The sequence below is a fragment of the Pseudoliparis swirei genome, chromosome 11 (assembly GCF_029220125.1).
Source record: "Pseudoliparis swirei isolate HS2019 ecotype Mariana Trench chromosome 11, NWPU_hadal_v1, whole genome shotgun sequence".
NCBI classification, from domain to species: Eukaryota; Metazoa; Chordata; class Actinopteri; order Perciformes; family Liparidae; genus Pseudoliparis; species Pseudoliparis swirei.
The window spans coordinates 9,261,421-9,280,089 of NC_079398.1; the positions used below are offsets into that span (position 1 = coordinate 9,261,421).

The window sequence follows — 18,669 nt, forward strand, 5'->3', positions numbered from 1 at the left end:
ATCGGGCAACGCTGGCGAAGACACAAGCCGTGAACGCCGAGGTGTCGTTTCACGTCGCGGTTTATTAAAAGCACACACAGCCGTCCTTTTTGTAAAGATAAAGGGATTTTATTTCAAACAAGGTAAACATGCATTCTTCTTCCCACATGGAAGGATAGCGTAGAATATCCATGTATCTGTCATGTGAGTCGACATCTTTTAATGCATTTCTTCTTTGACGGAAACCAGTTTCAGGAAGGTAGTGTTTAAGCTGAGTCGCTCTTGGAGGCTCATTTGAAGGATTTATGCTGGCGTCTCCCTGGGCAGTGGTGGATTGCTCTGTGACTGTGAGCTCATTACCCATGGACTATGGACTAAGTGAGAACGATGGTGTTTACATGCACTCGTATGTGATGACAGCATGGGGGGGGGGGGGGGGGGAGGAATGAGTACAGAAGTAAAAGTGTAAAAAGTTGTTGCGTCTCCTTTACAGTAACGGACTTCTGTTCGATCTCGTAGTAGAAGGTGAAAAAGGAGTCGCGCAAACTCGTCTTCAGGTAATTATGCAGAGCATATCGATATCCAATGGCCATTTCATATGGGCCCTGGGACTTTCATTGTCCCACTGCTCATTTTCTGTAGCTATTAATCTGCAGCACCAGTACTGTGAATGTCTCTTGACTTCCAATTTGATTTTGAAGTTGAGCGATTTAGTGAGTTGGACTACCACATGAATACGACATCAGTCAACCCCAACGCCTCAAATACCGAGGCTCGGTCAGCGGCCCTCGGTTTGATAACGCAACCTTACATGTCTTTGTGACGCACCAGGGTTTCAATCAACTCCACGGGAAGCCCATCCGCGACATTATTAGCTGATCAGACCAACTAACGAGGTCAGGAGAGCGAAGAGGACCCCATAGGCCGGAGGTTCAGGGGGGAAATTCAGAGACGTTTGTGTCCTGCGTGAAACCAAGTCAACATGGAGATGTTTTAAATTGCGTTCTTCACATACAAAAGTTTCCAATGTAATTATCTTACCGAACAAACCTCAACCATTATAACTTCCAAAAACTAACCTGGGGTTTTTATTGTTTGGAAAACCCCAAAACTAACTTTAAGGTGAGGATGTTTATGTCATACAATGACATTTAGTTGGCGACTCATCAGTCAGTACAGCATCAACAGTAAAAACATGCATACAAACATTAAGACAGGACATTCTAATTTAGAACAAGACATTTAAAAATAAATAGGAATAAATAAAACATAAAACACAGGCATCAATGGCTTAAAAGTGAACAAGTGTTGTGTTATTGTGTATTTTGGTCCCCCTGCAGCACTGTCCGGTGCTAGCTGGGTGGGGTGCTGGGTGTGGGGTGAGGGGGTGATGCAGGAAACCACTTTGGAGGAAAATCTGCTCCTCAGTCTGTTAGTCCGGGTTTTTTATAGTCCTGAATCTTCCACCTGATGGCAGTGGAACAAACAGAGCGCCCCGGGTGTGTGATGTCTCTATATGTTGCTGGCTTTCTTCTGGAGGCAGCCAGCATTCCCCGTGTCCATGTCAACTTTAAAACAAATGTATGCAATTGGCGAGCAGAAACGGCGTGTTTCTGTTAACACAGCTCACGAAGAACACTACGTAAGCCCGTCACCGACAGGTTCAAAACAGAAGGAGTTGTGAAAGATAGTATGTGTTACCTCGACATGGATACCAAATCGATGGCAGACAGTCAGCCTGAATAAATGCGGCAAGCAGTAATCATTATGTCCTTGAATGAGGAATAACAGTTTTTTCAAGATCTCTTGTCCTGTGAGAAACATTCTCTGAATTGTGGACTTTCTGTTCTCCGCAGGTGAACCGTTGGCTAGCCGTGCTGCTGCCGGCGTTCCTAGAGGGTACTGGAGCTTCTCCTGGTTGGCCGAGGATGACCTGAGCTTTCCTAGCGACTCCGTGCCCGTGTCAGGTGAGTCGGGACATCGTCAGTTCTCCTCAGGCAGACGGACGGGCTAACGCGCGACTGTCCTCCAAAGATCCTTTGCCCCCGATCGGCCGTGACACCCGGCATCGACTCTCTATCAGTATCTATCTCCGTCCAGCATGTCCTCTACCGTCCTCACCGGCGACGCCATCACACAACTGGGCTTCTGTTGAGCGTCTCTGGCTCACTCAAGGACCCAGAAAAATAGCAACGCCCAGTAACCGTGACAAACACATCTGGAAGCTGCCAGTGCTTGTGGAAGAAGTCATAATTAATGCCTGTGAAGGAATGGGCTGGTTATGAGAAAATAGGAGTAGAAAATAAACATTACTTTCTACCTTTCATTTCATTTGTACACATGTACTGTATATTCACAAATCTCGCAACATTAACCTGCTCTTTTATATGTCAATGTACACGCTGCGGGACTAAAACGATTATCTTAGCTGATACATTTTATACCAATATGTATTTTACTGTACGACAAATGTGTTGGAATGAATCATCCATTATGTAATGCTCGAGGAGAAACCCAGAGTCAGGCAGAGTATGCCAGTTTGAATAATTTAGATATCCAAGGTGCTGGAAAAAATAAGAACATGTAAAGTAAGAAGCAATTTAAAATTGTGGAAAGGTTTGGCCAAAACAGAAATTCAAAATAATTAAGGTTTCCCTTAAACAATACATCTATGCATTAAGAAACTATCTTTTCACTTTTTTTATAATCATTCATTCCGCTGAAGCATGTAAGAACCACAAGAACAGATATAGCTTATTTAATCAACTTTAAAAGCCAAACGTAATGTGAGAGAGGGAGAGGTAGAGCTAAAACATTAATATCCTATAACTAAGGTGTGGACTGCAGATGAATTCCCTACAATATATAATATATGATCAAATCACGAATTTACTGTAAAATTACAACATTCAGGGTTTATTGCATATTTTTTCATATGGATCCTAATGTAAAGAATCCTTGACGGCATTGGAGAACAGTAACTCTGATGTGCATCCCTGTTAAGAGAACATTGAGTCTAAAAGCCTTGTTTATGCTAAGAACAGATGTCCTCATGTGGATGATGTGATTGCGTTAGATGTTCCTCTCGCAGTTCACCAATCTGAATGGACTGTCAGCCTCCGGTGCAGCGATATGTCACAGATACCATCACAAGCACTTTACTGCAGCTGGTAAAATAAATAGATTTTAAAGCCATTTTGCTCAGCTTGTAAACATGTATACATTTTCATACAGAAAAGGAGCCGCAGCCTCCCGCATTAGATTGTGCTAATTCCGAGGTTTCTGTTCATACTACCGGCTTTAATCAGCCATATATATGCAAAAGGGATTCAAGCCTGACAAACATCATCAGCGTACATGTGAAGGCACACAGTGGATCAGTGAGACGGGGTGATGAGTTGGTGACTAGTGAAGTCGTAGTCAATTCGCATATTTACTGCCATTGAATTTGATGGATTTATTGTTTAAGTATCACAAATTGGACAGTAATTAGTGAGCTAGCTAACCCCCGCGACCGGTCCGTATCACCCCCCTGCCACAAGGCATCTAGTTTGGCTGTCGCAGAGCTTTCGGCATTTGTGTAGTCTCGGAGCCGTGGGGGATTAACAGATTGACAGATGGACCCGGCCCCACCGCTGGCCGCCAGCCCTCCGTTCGGCTCGTTTGCCGTCAGGAGTGTATCGTGAAAGCGTGGTGTAATTGGTAAGCTAGCTAGCTAACTAACTAGCCAACTTCAATCTGCACGAACACTCTTTTGATGGATTTATTGTTTATGTACAACAGTGTAGGGAAAGCACAGCACATGCGTTGAGGCTACCGTGTGACATAAGAAGCGGCAACATTTCCACCACATGACATTTGGGACTAGTTGGGGGGAAATAAAAAAACTGCATCATCCAGGCATTGGTTTGAATCAGAAAGCAGAGCTTTTAAAGGAGGAAAAACAAGTCTGAGGAGTTAGAAAAAGTGATCTGAAAGCTGGAGCCCAATATTTCCGCCCCCGCTGGGTGCGAGCGTCAGAGCGAGTGAGCCTAGTGTGTATCAGTGGCACGTCAGGCTCTCAAGCCCAATTCCAATCACTCGCTGGCAACAGCTCCAGCATGACTTGTTGTTCTCTTTTTTTTTTTGCCCCTTTCCAACCTTTTTCGGAAGGTGGAAGGTCTTCCTGGAAGTGATGATTCAATGTCCCGCCAGCATCGAACTGCCACTCAAACTGTTTATGAAACACATCCTTGCCCGTGGAACCCCGGGACCTTTCCCCCCCTCTGCTCGTGGCTCTGACAGCGGTGGACCTCACTGTAATTGGTGTCAGTGAGACAACCGGTCAACCCGCCGCCGTCTCCGAATCAATCAATCAATCAATCAATCCATCAAGCACAAAGCCGACTGCATTTCATATGACTTCACACAAGCACAGCTCTAATCTCTCATCTCTTGCATGTCTAACCATAAAAGGAGTAACATTAAACAATATAGATATATATATATATACATTTCTGAATGATTAGTAGACCGAACTTGATGTGGCTGGAGCAGGAAGGATAACATCTGGGCTATAAAAGCCAGATGACTCCAAACGAGTCAAGTGGCACAGTTCAGAGAAAACAAGTGAAATCTTAATTACCACAAATCTTGTGCTCTTTGCCACATTGTTGATTGAACAAGTACAAATGTAACAGTTTACTCACTCAATATTTAGTATTACATTGCCTTCTTACTGATTGTTTATGTGAGGACATGTGTGTGACTTGGGGGACCAAGTGATTAGGCGTTGTTGCATTGTGTAGGACCGCTTTAGAGGACGCTGAGAGGAAAGGGCGGGCCTCGACTACACGGCTCGGTGCACATTGCTTTAGGCTACGGTGATATATCTCAGCTGTTCCTGCAGCATCTGCTGTCCGCTGGCATTTATTACCTCGAACAAAAACCAACGCAGACCGACTGGACACTCGCCACCTGCTGCCCCCCATAGCCTCCTGCCTCCTCTGCTCCGAGTCCTTGATCGTTTCCTTGTACGTGTAAAAGGCTTGTACTGTACCTATGAAAACCATTTTCTAACCTGAGGTATCTCTCAAGTGTATTCAAACATAATTAGTAGAGATGAGATCACATTTCCCTTCTTGTGTGCCCATTGTTTTATTTGCACATGTATTTCATCTTGTCGATTATTAAATTAATCTCATTGATCAAGAGCCTTGGTTTGCATGGGTGAATGATGAAAAAGGAATAACCGAAAAAGGTTACATTTTTAATATAATGGCAATATTCACATTTAAGGCCGAACATGTTCAGAGATTTAATGGCATTTATTCAATGTCACATCCAAGTGTTATGATCAAATAAAATACTGCATCAATAGGATCGCATAAAAGATTTTGAACACCAGTTATCAGTATCTCACTTTGCATTCTTCAAACACCGAGGACTCATCAGTATCACAGCGTCACACATTCCCCACTCAGGAGTGAATAAGGCGAGTGATGTTTGACAGATATATTTCTAAGTGTATCAGGAATGAAATGACGGAGTACAAAAAAAAACAAGATGATGAAATTAATGGAAACATCTGCTCAGTTTGCACGGAATCTGTTGGTCATGTGAAGTTTGTCTTGGATGTTGAATGGAAATATAAAAAACAGGATTAGCTGACGAGAGTTTATTGCTGTTGCTTGGTCTGGCTCAGAGTTGCCGATGCCGAAACAACGGGAAACTATCATCACTGATTTGAACCTCCTGTGAGGCAACAAGGCTTATGTTGTGGTTTGGGGGGTTGTCAGTAGTTTCTTCAAGGCGTAGAGAGTCTGTAGTGAAGTATTTCTCTTGACCTCCTGCCAGCGTGTGCCACCTTTGTAGTTTTGAAGAGTGGATGCCATGGATAAGATGAAGGAGGGAGTTCACAGGAATTGGAAAGCCTGACATTTTACTTTGATCTCCTTTTGATGTAGAATCAGAAAAATGTCGCGGGGCATACATGCCATCACCCTGTCCACCGTAATACTCTTCCTCTAGACATCTCTCTCTCTTTGTTGCTCGATTTCAATAAACGCATTCAGTCACAATCAAACTCAAAATCTCTCATTTTCAAAACCAGGGATGTGGGAGGACAAGTGTAATCGCTCTGCAAAAAGGGAGGCCCAACTAATTAACATCATCTCCGACTGGATAGAGAAAAACCAGCCATGAAATAAGCGAGTCCTTATTAATTTGTGCAGCAGAGTCAGAGTTCGCTGTGTTTACGTATCGTAGATCATTTCTCTAGCGCACCTGTCAAACCCGATGTTTGTACCAAATCACTCAAAAGCCACTCGTCTATCCCTCCGTGTGTCTGAGCTACAGCTCCCTCGAGAGGAAATGAATTTGCCTGGAATACCTGGGCCATAAAAAGTCGAAGGGATACATAAATAAACTCGGTCAGACACAATCTCGTGTAATCAGGAAATAAACATATTCATCATCTCAGTTAAGGGCTTCAATGGGAAATGTGTCGGCGCGTTTTTCACTCCCGATCCGCAAAGGGGCATAAATCATGGAATGTAATTTACGTGATGTCAAGAGCTTCTGCTGTGCAAATCCAGCCTCTTTAAAAAAAAAAAATGTTTAACATGTAATCACATAGTTGACTAATTGTTATACAAAAAGGGAAGATGGCCACCATTGCTCTCAACATGGCGACTGTTAAAGGTGCTAACGGCATGGCAATGTTGTTAGCGGAGTATGAGAAGGGATGTTGTTGACAGAAACACATATACACTCACATGCGCACACACACACACAGGCAGAGACACACACATACTCACACACAGACACACACTCTCATGCGCACACACTCTTATACACGCACACAGACAGACACACACTCACACAGAATGACAGACACATACACACACTCTCACACACAGACACACACTCAGACACACACATACAGACACTCACATACATACAAACACAGGCAGAATCACACACACGCACACACACACCCACACAAATACACATGCACACACACGCATACTCTGCAGACTGACCCTTGACCTCCCAATTGTCTCTCAGATATAACCCTACTGCTTTATATTTAATATATTATATCTACCTAAATATAAGACTTTGAGGTCGTGGGGGGAATCCCCTCCAAAACTTTCACAAGAAAAAATTGTCACCGTGCCAACAACCCTTGTACGATCCTTAAAACCAGTCTTTTAGTTAATTTTTCATACTTTCAATCAATTTAAAGATCTGGATTCTTTTCAGATTCAAAGAGGGGCATCTGAATATGAATACCCTAGAGTTTTGGACCGATAGCTCTGAGCTAAGGGCCCCAAACACAGGTCTAATCTGGAGAGAAATACGTTTCAGTCAAACGTAATTTGGAGAGAAATATGTTTCAGTCAAACGTAACTGCAAATTGCATTTTAGGTCTGGGCGAACGTAATTTTTGTGATACAGGGTTGGGTGGCAGTACGTTGGGTCCGTCTTTAAATTAACTTAATCAGCCTCAGTTTTGGGGAAAGAAATTACATTCAGGAAGCAGTAATTTACCATTTTGAGCTTCACAGATTTAAAAGTCTTTAAACGTTCTCTGTAGAGATGCATCTGCAAAAAAAAAAAAAAAACACGGGTCTTTGTGGCTTCAAGCTCTAGGATCCTGAGCATCACGGCAACCAACGACAACCATCTCTGGGGTATTAGAGTTCATGGATTGTCTTTAATTATCATCAATGCCTGTTGTGCTGAGAACCCAAATATCTGGTCAGTAGGAGAGAAACAAAACACTTTGAGTAAAGATAAATCAATATTGTGCTCTTGCAGGCTGATGGAACGGCATTTGGATGAGGTGACGTAAAGTTAACGGTGTTTGGGTTGGCAAAGGTGGGAGTCAACCTTTTTTTAAATAACATCTGTGCCTGGCAACTCTTTTGATTGAGCTTCTTTTTTTTCACTTCACTCAGATTGAAATATATATATATATATATATATATTGAGATAATACAGTGCCAGTTTTTGTTTTTTTGTTACAACAGCTTGAATTCACCAAATCTGTTCATGAAGTCATTATTATGGCTTTACTGAAAATAAATCTAGTGTAACTAATATCTGTGCATCCCTTAAAGCCACTGAGCAGACGACATATTATCTGGCATGTACTGTAATAAAGAGTGGAGAATGTTGTTTTAATATATTTACGCAGGTGCTTTGGCGTGCCACGAGAAAGCCTCTTCTTGCTTTTGGGGGCGTGTCATTCGTACGCCATGAAGACTTCGACTGACCGCGGTACGCTCTCAAAAGGTGGCGTGGTGTCACATGCTGGAGATTTCTTCAGGCGGGCGGATGGGGAGATGGAGGGGTCAAGGAAGCACAGCGTCTACGCCCGGGACGACGCTTAAAAAAATTTTTACGAGTTGATGCAGTTATTTTAAGAAATGACAACAAGAAAAGTGCAAAAGAGAATAATAAGATGCATAGTGATGAGACTATTCACCACCCCATAAGATGGGGCTGTATTAACTAAACTACTGTAAGTTGTTGTATCCAGTTTCCTTTTGCTAAATTATTGGAGATACGTAGGATTATCATATTACAAAGAAGTGATGCAGTGAACATGTCCAGGGCTTCTACGGTGAAATAAAAACAGGTGGAATGGATCCGCTCTGCTAGTACCACAATCTGGAATATGGTTTTAGATTTTTAATTTGTTAAATTGTGTTCAACTCGATCGGCTGATGCCAATATTCATGGTGCGGAAAGTTAAGAAAGATTATTGTTAAGAAAAAGAAAAGTACTCGCGATATTAATAAAAAAGTCAAACAAAATTAAACGTGTATATTTTGACGTGTGATTTATGTTTTGCGTGGATACGCCCCCACCCCATCCCACACACACACACACACTTCTAAATATACGTGCTGCTCTGGTTCTAATGAACACACTGCATCATTCTACCCGCTGCCACGTGGACATGTATTGAATCGAAGGGGGAAATGAGCTTTCACCGCGACCTTGAACCTCTCAATGTCTCCACATCTCATCAGCCTCCGAGGTCCCCGGGGGCAACCAGCTGCAGGAATCGATGTTTTTTGCCAAATGACGAGTTTTAAACATGGACGCCATTACCCTTTCTGCCACTAAGTGGCTGGGAAACGACTTCCCCGATGATTCCTCCGAAGGCAGCTGCCTCCTCAAGTGGACAGCCTTGTAATTTGAAGAGAGGCATTACACGGCCCCGATGCTGCACCTCATTAGGTAAAGCTCCTTCTTTAAGGATCCGCTCCGACGTCTCACTCAATTCACTGATAACTCGTCCAAACTGTGTTCAAAGTCTCATAATATGTGTTAAGTGCTGCAGATGATTAGGGGGTGGCCTCTGTTAATGCTGAGGGGTATTTAATAGTGCTAATATGAAGCTGAATATACAGGAGGATGGAATATCGAGAAGAAACTTTAATTTTACAGTAAAGTTCTGCATGTGTGTGAAGTCGATGAGCAGCGACAATATGAAAATAACAAAGAAACAAAGTCAAACATGAATCAAACACAATGCACTCCAGAGAGAGAGACCATCTAACCGTGTGTGTGCGTTGCTGGTTACAGAAGAGGTAATTATAGACCGCACATTAGTTTATGTAAAGGTCGCTTTCTGGTGTTCTGTATATAGTTTTATGCCATTGGCGGTTTTTTTATCTTTATTTCCTCTTCCTTTCCAGTGTAGTTACAGCCGAAGCTTCCATCCCAGGATTTGAGGTTTGAAGGCACATCACGTCAGAATATCTCATTCGTTTCTGCAGAACTAAACTTTTTTTTCCCAATCTGCCCCTCTGATGCATGTCATCCTCTGCCTCTTATTTTCCAATCTATTTCTAGCTGCTATTATACAAAACAGGCAAAAAGACATTCTCTGAGAGACGTGCAGACTTGAGAAGAGCACTATTGAAACATTAGTTTATTATTGAATGCCGAAAACCCAAACATTCAATTCAATTCAATTCTGTTTATTTTGTATAGCCCAATATCACAAATAAAAAATTTGCCTCAGAGGGCTTTACCGTCTGTATCACATTCAACATCCCTGACCTTTGACCTCACTTCGGATCAGGGAAAACTCCCAAGAAATATTTAAAAAAAACGTTCACAGGGAAAAAAAGAGAGCAACAGAGGAGGATCCGTCTCCAGGATGGACAAAGGAATAGATGTCATGTGACCAGAAGGAATCATTACAGAGTTACAACACATTCAATGACCGCCCTGTGTGCCACTGGCACATGTTCTCCGTGGCCTTTCAGAGAACCTTTTATCTGAAGAGCAGCAGTTCTGGTAACAGGCGTGTGCATTGTGCTGTCGGGTTCTACGGGCTGAACAACAAACGTCAAAACTTAACTTTTACAAACCGTTGACGCGAGTGCTCTTCCTCCAAAAATCAATATGGGAAATTGCTTCGTATTTCTTAAGAGACGGGCACAAGCGAACGCTGAGAAAGTCGGCTTTCCCACTTGTGGATTGACGCCAATTGCCCATTTTAATGTGTTTCCACTTTCTGGCCTTTTCACAGTTCCTTTGTGGACCTTCTCAGCCAGTACAAGGAAAGCTCAGATTTTTATCAGTGATCACAAGAGTTCGACTGGTGTTATTGTCGGTTAATGCAGTGAGTAAAAATTGGGACTATCATCTGATTTCAGTTTAACAAAAGAAAAACAGCAGGCAGCATACCGTGTGTGTGTGTGTGTGTGTGTGTGTGTGTGTGTGTGTGTGTGTGTGTGTGTGTGTGTGTGTGTGTGTGTGTGTGTGTGTGTGTGTGTGTGTGTGTGTGTGTGTGTGTGCGTACTGTATGGTTAATCTAGGACAGAAGGAACCCTGTGTGTTGCAGGCTGTGTTCAAATTCAGCCCTGTCTCAAAAAGATGATGTCATTAATTAACGTACCTTAAGTAGCAAACTTATTTAGACCAAAAAACAACCTTTTTTTCCCCCTAAATTTGACCGAGTAGCTTCATTTCAATTCACATTTTGAGCCAGGTGTTTGAAAATGAGACGCTCTGACAGTCGTTCATCTGCTTTGGTTATAATATCTTTGGTAATTCAGATCTAGTCGCCTTCTTCCTGGTGCCTATGAAGCGATACCTGCTCTCAGGTTCAAGATATAAGAAAAGTGATATCTCAAAATAACCTCAATAACACATCTTACTACTGGTGATATTTTCGTATATATATAAATACAAATATGTATTCATATAGCAGCCACACTGTCAAAATGATGTGTGAAATGTCATGTTTATTTCTGATGTATCTTATGCCGCCACATCGAGCATCCTCAACCAAACTGCCGTGTCAAATTGGTATTACTTCAATATGCTATATTTCTGGGGTGTTAAGGCAGCTACACCAAATCCCAAAAATGAAAGAGATGGTGTGTGTGGGGGGGGGCTGAAACATGATTAGTCGTACTTGAGCTGTGAGAAACATCTCGTTCACTGCCACCTTTCTGCTGCATAAAACTACACTTTTTAAAACTGTAAGAAAAAAAGATTATGTTAATCGTTGTGACCTTTTTTTATTTTACCAAATATCCGGCTAACGCAGCATAGCATTATTGCACACATAGGTTTGTATGTCCATAGCTTTAACGTGGTCTTCATTTACATACTCGTCCATGTTTTAAAACCCGGATGGAGGAACCACTTTATTCTATAAACGTGTGGACACTGCACTTCCTCACCTCCAGAGCCGATGGCACGAGAAGTTGTTTGAAAGTGACACACAAGCCCTCAAACGGCGAAGTTACCGAGCCACGGGGAACGTGTCTACGCGAGGTCCGTCCACGGCGAGGGAAGGACGCGAAGGAAAGGAGAGACAGGAAAGGAGACAGAGGATGAGTGGGAGGAAAGCTGACCCTTAATTTTCTCCTTGAAATACATTTTTCAGGGAGGCTATAAGAGCAATAATGAAATATCGTAACTTCTACCACAGGCAGCTCATGTTCTGACAGCAGCAATATTTAAATGGACAGTGAATTTGTATGACACACACACACACACACCCCTCGGGTCTGTCATTGAAGCCTTTCTTGCTTCAACGCTAGATGGAAGGTTGTGCAACCAAAAAGGATGAGGCCATTAAATCTACAATATATATATATATGTATAACTGACAAGTTATTTCTTCCCTGAGCCCGTTATTACCTTTTCCTTCTGATCTTTTGAAAGTTTTAGTCAAACTGTGGAATATTTATAAGCTCCTGCAACAGTCTCAATAAACGGTTTTCCGACCGTGTAGTCAAAGAAGCCAGAGCCTCAAGAACAGATCCCGCTGCGGCAACCTTTTGTTTATTCGATTGACCGCCTTCTTTTCCCCCGGCAGTTTATGTATTTAATACTATTATTGTATTCTTGAACAGCTTGTGCTGCGTTTTTAACCTTTTCCACTCTGATGTCGCCGCCATCGGTTTCAGGCGCCTCATGTGTAAACGCCTCTGGTGTCCCTGCAGATCACCGATGCCCGGGCAGCAGCAGACCGTGTGACCGGCGGCTGGAGGGTATCCCAGAGTTCACCTGGAGCATCGTGGCTGCAGGGGACCTGCGGGAGGAGAGGAACGAGAAAAGCGAGAAGAAGGCGGGAAGCCCCCATGGGTGGGAGGAAGGTAAGAACGAAGGTATCTCGCTTCCCCCCTAGTTGCAGGGGAATTTCATTTTTCAACTAAATTCCTCAATCTCTCTTAATACTTTCATATTCTCTGGTCACGCTGAACTTGATGAACTTGGCCGGGGTGTAAATAGCCAAATATACACACCGTATTACTTTTCCTCAAGTTTTCTCAAACAAAGGGCTGAATATAGTTACTTGAGCCAGTAGTCTGAGACCTCTCGTACGGCCCTGCCTTCAAATCTTCCACGCGCCCCGCATCATTCATTTTCATACCTCGGAAGATGAGAAAAACGTCTCTGTCGCTTTATCTCCCGAGGTGATGGTGAAATGGAGGGAGACGGAGGAGTCTATTTATTTCCTTAAATGTTTTTATTTTATTTTCTTATCATGAGCCGCATGTCTGAGACCAGATAACTGGATTGCTGGAGGAAATTGGAAAACAGGTGGAATATACTTATTTGACTGGTAAGAGAATGGAGTTGAAATGAAGCATTACCAGAAGGATCCATGTAATTTGGGGTAAAAGAAAAGAAAACGCATATCATCAGGTACCTTGATCAAATAAGAGTTTTCCAACTATGCCACAACCCTTGGTAGCACTTTACATTAAACGTGGGTAAAAACATGATAAGATGGGTATTAGTGTTGATAATAAAGAGGTAATAATCACGTACCACCATGTAATTACCAGAGTAATTACCCCTCCACTCGCCTTAATCTTGCCTAAGTTGCTGGAAGTATGGAAACAATCCAAACTGATAAGAAATGTGCATAAGATCTATGCAGCGTTACACTTTTAGCATTTTGTAGCCGTGACTCACGTTTATTACACAAACCTCCACAAACGCGTCGACATCAGAGTGTTGGAGAACTGTGTTGGCCTTCAGGTGAAGCAAAACAAAGACAATGTGACCGGCTTTTACGAGAAGCAGTTTTTAGTTTGTCCGTTCTGGGCCACTGTAGGAACACGGCAGAGCAACATGGCGGACTCCGTGACACGGAGACGCTCTAGATATGAAGAGGCTAACAAATCACAACGATTTAATGTCAAGCTGCATTTAAATACACGACTAAAACGTATGTCTGAATAATATATTTATTTCACCCAATAGACGCCCCTAAATGCTGCACACTAGCCCTTTAAATGTGCTTTTAGCCTCTTATTACTCCTTAATGTAATGTAATATATTTCAGTCCAATGTTATCCAAAATTACCCATTGTTGATACCATTCTGCTTATTACTTTTTCAAATGTATTAATTTATTTTCAAACCATGACATTCTGAGCTGTAATGCGAAGTGAAATGTTCACTCTGAGGGGGACAATTATTTTCAGTAATAAATATCTTTGTCCCCACCAGGTTTTAATCTTCGGTTGTAATCTTGTCTTTAAACATTATCTCCGCCATCAAGTCGGATTTGCTTACTTTCCCTGAATATGGATCTATTAACTCTTTAATTTAATGAGAGCATATGCATTATATTCTCCCCGCAACCCGGTTTACTCAGATAAAAGACCTTGACTATACAAAATTAACAAAATAAGTTTTCTCTACCCACTTAAATCGATTACAATTTGAAAAGATGCTATATCCTCAAAATCACAAAGCCAATCTGGATACACATGTGTAAAGATAATGACACACGCATTAGAGATGATCTCCGGAGCAATGCAATCAAATAGACGCCAGTCCATTGCGACCTTCTCCCTGACCCCAGAGCAGTCCTAGTAAAGTCACGCACGTATATGTGCAAAAGACGTACAAGAAAGGACTCTTAAACTGATCATGATTGAAGTTTGGCAACGCAGAGTAGCCTACAAAGGAAATATATGTGCATAATCATGTCGCAGCCCTCGGTTAGCCACAGTACAGTTAGCTTGTTTTGAATAATTGAGCGGCGCGAGCTGCTGTCGCCACTCATTTCACTGGCACTCGTAATTTAAAAAGGATGGAAATAAGGGATGAACACTGAACGGCATAAGCGGAATCGCTCCAGCTGTTTTCTACCGCATCCGACTCGTAAGATGTTCAACTTTGAAGCTCGTTGCCGATTGGACGGCGCTGCTTTTATCCAGAGATTGCTGGTAGTTACCGTGAGTTGTGCAGACGCCAGCCGACGAGTCCCAGATGTTAACTAGACCGAGTGCAAGTCCTGCCACCATCCACCGGGGCTTTCTGCTGATACCTATCGACTGTACGTAGCAGGAGTGATGCACTCACGGGACCTTTCGACGAGCATCTGCATCTAGGTAATCCCGCCTCAGACTACTGAGCCTCTGTGTTATCATTTCACCACCTTCATAAGGAAAGGCACGGAGCCTTCATTTTTCCCGGAGATCAAGACCCGGTACCAAGCTACCAAGCAGTAAATATAGTCATTGCAACTATCCTCAATAATGTTTGACTAATGTAGAGTATTCTGAAACTGGGCACTTCGCAGATGATGGAAAACAGGCTTCCGGACGCGCGTGGCTTAAGTTATCAACATTTAATGGCAGGAAGTGTAGAACAAACATTCAAGGCGCTCTTCCTCGTGTCCCGGCTCCTCCCGGGAGCTCAGCCCTGCGGCCACCGGCGCTTACCTGTGCAAAGAGAAAGATCTCTCTAAAAACCCGGAGTCTCATAATCTTCCTGTTTCCGGTCAAAACGTCACTTCCGGTTCCGTCGCTAAAGTATTTTCACAATAAGAGTCCCGTCTTGTTGTCCGCATTAAAATCACTTTCACAATAAAAGTCCCTGTTATTGTAAGTCACTTCACGGAATTCAACCGGCCTCGTCAATCTATAATACGAACATACAGTCACTCTCATGCAATATACATTAATTCTTGCCATTTACATTTGCATAGAGTAAATATTACCCCTATGTTTCATAATACATTAATAACAATATCAATATTCTCCCTAATATTTTCTATTATAATATCTTTCTATATGTATTAATTTAAAACATAAGACCTCTGTAGATGTTATCAAAATAAACTATTACAACTTAACACTAATCATAATTCAGTGATATGTTGTATATGAATCTGAAATGGGCCATACTGAATACTTATAGTTTCAGTATTTTCAGTTTATTTCGATTTGTAGTACTTCTATACCTCATTTTTGTAATCTGTCACAGAGTATTTTTGTTTCTTTTACCCAAGTTGAAGGTCTGAATATGTCTGTCACACGTCATGCCCTTTATATAGTGTAAAGAATAATGTGTCTATACCACTGTTGGTTTGGATGTACACAGTCCGGAAGACCCCGTTCCACTGTGCTGGAGATAAGGAAACCCATCTGTGTGCGAAATGAATCGTGGCTCTCGATGCAATCACAGTCGATCATTATCATGAGGTGCCTGGCCGTCAACATTCATGTGACAGCAGAGGCTCGGTGCAACCTGCTCCTCTCCTTAGGCTGATACAGGGCGGCGGTTAGCCACATTAGCGTAATAATAAGAGCGGCATGAGTCAGCGGTTGCCCTTGGCGAGGCAACTGATGCTTTAAGAGGATGCTCATCATTTAGACCAGTGGTTCTCAAGCAGCAACTGATAGGTGGCGCTCGAGGAAAAAATACGTCCACTCCACCAAATGCCATTTTTTCTTCAAAACACATATTAAGCTGATTGGAAACGAGAGCCCAGTCCAGAGAGGTTTTGGATGGGGGACGAAGACAGAAAACGATTGTGCTTCTCCCGGGTCCTCTCTGAGCGGGTCATCCCCGATGCCACCGCCCCCCCCCCCCCCCCCCCCCCGATGTCTCCTGCCAAAGCGAGCGCCAATGTGATTACGCATTATTTGTCGCACAACGGTGAGGCGCGAGTGTTGGAGCCGGAGGCCGACGGGCACGGAGGAGATATCCAGTGGAACGGCGTTCTGCTGCAGCCGTTGATTTGTTTGTTTGTGACGGAGCGCCCCCCCCCCCCAGGGCTATCTGTCATCCGCCAGCTCGGGGAGTCATCTGTGGCTTTCTTAACTGGGCTGTGTGCACTAGAGGAATTGGGATGGGTAACACAATATAGAAGGGCTTGACCTTATGGAAGTGAATGAGAGACGGGAGAAAACACTTTTTTGGCACAATACCTAAACTTTTTGTTCCAATTTTATAAGCACAGTTTCAAAATAATTGTCTTTTTTTCATAGGAAAATTACAAAACGGGCTGTCCTACGAAAAATTTAGAAAATTAAATAGGGTTCCGTTTAATATATTTCTGTAAAAATAATATAATATATATTTAAATTGTATGATAAAAAAGATGCGCCTCATTCTTACTTTTTCAGGAATTGTACCTACACCTATACTTTGTTCCAATTTGAAAAAATACAGATTCAAAATAATTGTCTTTTTTTAAAGAAAAAATAATCTACAAATCAAAGCCAAATCAATAAACAGTAAACAAAAATGTATTACAAAATCCAATAGAGTTCTGTTTAATACATATATATATATATAGCTGTAGATCTTTGTCGACCACAACACCACACAATAGCACATTAAAAAAACAAACACACACACAGGCAGAGGAAAGGTGTGTGTGTGCAGCCGGCTGGCATTCGGCGGCGACTCGCCGATCTTTCCCCGCCAGTTACTTTTCCCGCCGACCGTGAAGCGTCAGCGCTGCTCCTCCTCGGTTGCTCCATGCTCTGCTTGTTGGGGGAGGGACAAAGCAACCGGCAACATGGCGGCAAGCGAAGGCGGCAGCTGGTGGGCACTTGAACATGACACTCTTTCTAAAGAGCCTTTAGCAGAGCCTCAGCCCGTGGGAATACCTTCCTGAGCCCTCTCGCCGAGGCCTCCGAGTTCACAGCAGCTGATCCTTATCATTAGGAGCTCCTCACAAAAAGTTTCTGAAAGTCTTGATTTCAAAATGTGCCAGAAGAAAAGTTGTGACTGCGCTTTCACCTCTATCAGAGAGATTATATCTGGATAGATCAATGGCCCGATTGTCAGGCAGGCAGGAGAGCCATCCAATGCCGTTTTGTATTTATTTTTTTCACTCCCGCACCCAGAATCTGAGCAAATAATTATGAACCATTACCCGGGATGAAAGGCAATTTGTTCTACTTATCTGTTTTGGACCTGGAACATAATAGCCCATGGCAGTTGAAGCAAGATTGTGCTCTGGGATTGGCTCCCTCCATCTGCAAAGCCGACATGTTTAAGCATGGCAAAAAAACCTAAAAGAATAGAAAAGACGGGATGGACTGGCTACCGTCATGGCAACAGACTTGGCCGGTAAGACCGGCGTTTGTCTGGAAGTACAGTTGGAAGCCAAAAGTTGGCTTACCCTGAAAGACCTCTGATTCAGTTGTTAGGGAAACTTTCTCCCGGTCCACGTGGAGATGGAAGACCTGCCGAAGCCTCCTCGCAAACCAAAAAGTGGCGAAGCAACGTCTACATCGCCTGCTTGTGATTTAATGATAACTTATTTTTAGCAATTCCGGCTCCCAACTTCCAGAGGCGGCGATGGTCCTCAAATATTATTTCATGATCAGAAGAAGAAGAAAAGACAAAAAGCCGAACCGGTTGCTCGAACATGGAAGAAATGTGTCGCTGGATTACGATTCTATCGGAGGAGCTTCAGCGCGTTTCAGAAGCGGCCCGGGAAGCAGCGCTTCGCTCTCTGATCCGCTAATAATAACGCGCGCCATCTTTTGTTGGAGCCGAGGTGTGTTGCACAGATCAAGCCAGTCTCTTCATGTGAAATGCAAAAGCCGAATAATTATGTGGATTAATGTGTTTTTTCACAATCCATACACAGCCACAATCTGTTTGTTCATGTCCTTGTTTTTGATGGAGAACTTAAAAAATTACTATGTTTTATTTTAGGATTATTCCTTTTCAAAAGCTGTGTTCGGGCCCAGTTCATGCAGTTCGTGTTACTTTATTTGTCATTGTGTAACTAGGAAGTCAGTGTGGTGGTGCTGTCAAAAGGCTCGGGGCCAACCTCTTCTTTTTTGTTGCTGTCATTTTAAGCCAAGCCATAAGTTTAAAAACAAAAACAAAACTTCAACACAAACAATTGATTGGTTGCAAAGTTTTGTACTATTTCGGGTTTAGTTCACTGCCAAC

The 18,669-nt window shown here is 42.8% G+C and overlaps 1 protein-coding gene across 1 annotated transcript in view; it reads left to right on the plus strand.

The window, feature by feature from the left end:
- LOC130202057 (ALK tyrosine kinase receptor-like) overlaps nt 1-18,669 on the plus strand; it is a 404,628-nt gene that overhangs the window by 146,575 nt on the left and 239,384 nt on the right. The window contains 2 exon segments of the mRNA XM_056427354.1: nt 1,836-1,946; nt 12,447-12,611. Coding sequence (XP_056283329.1) covers nt 1,836-1,946; nt 12,447-12,611 — 276 coding nt within the window.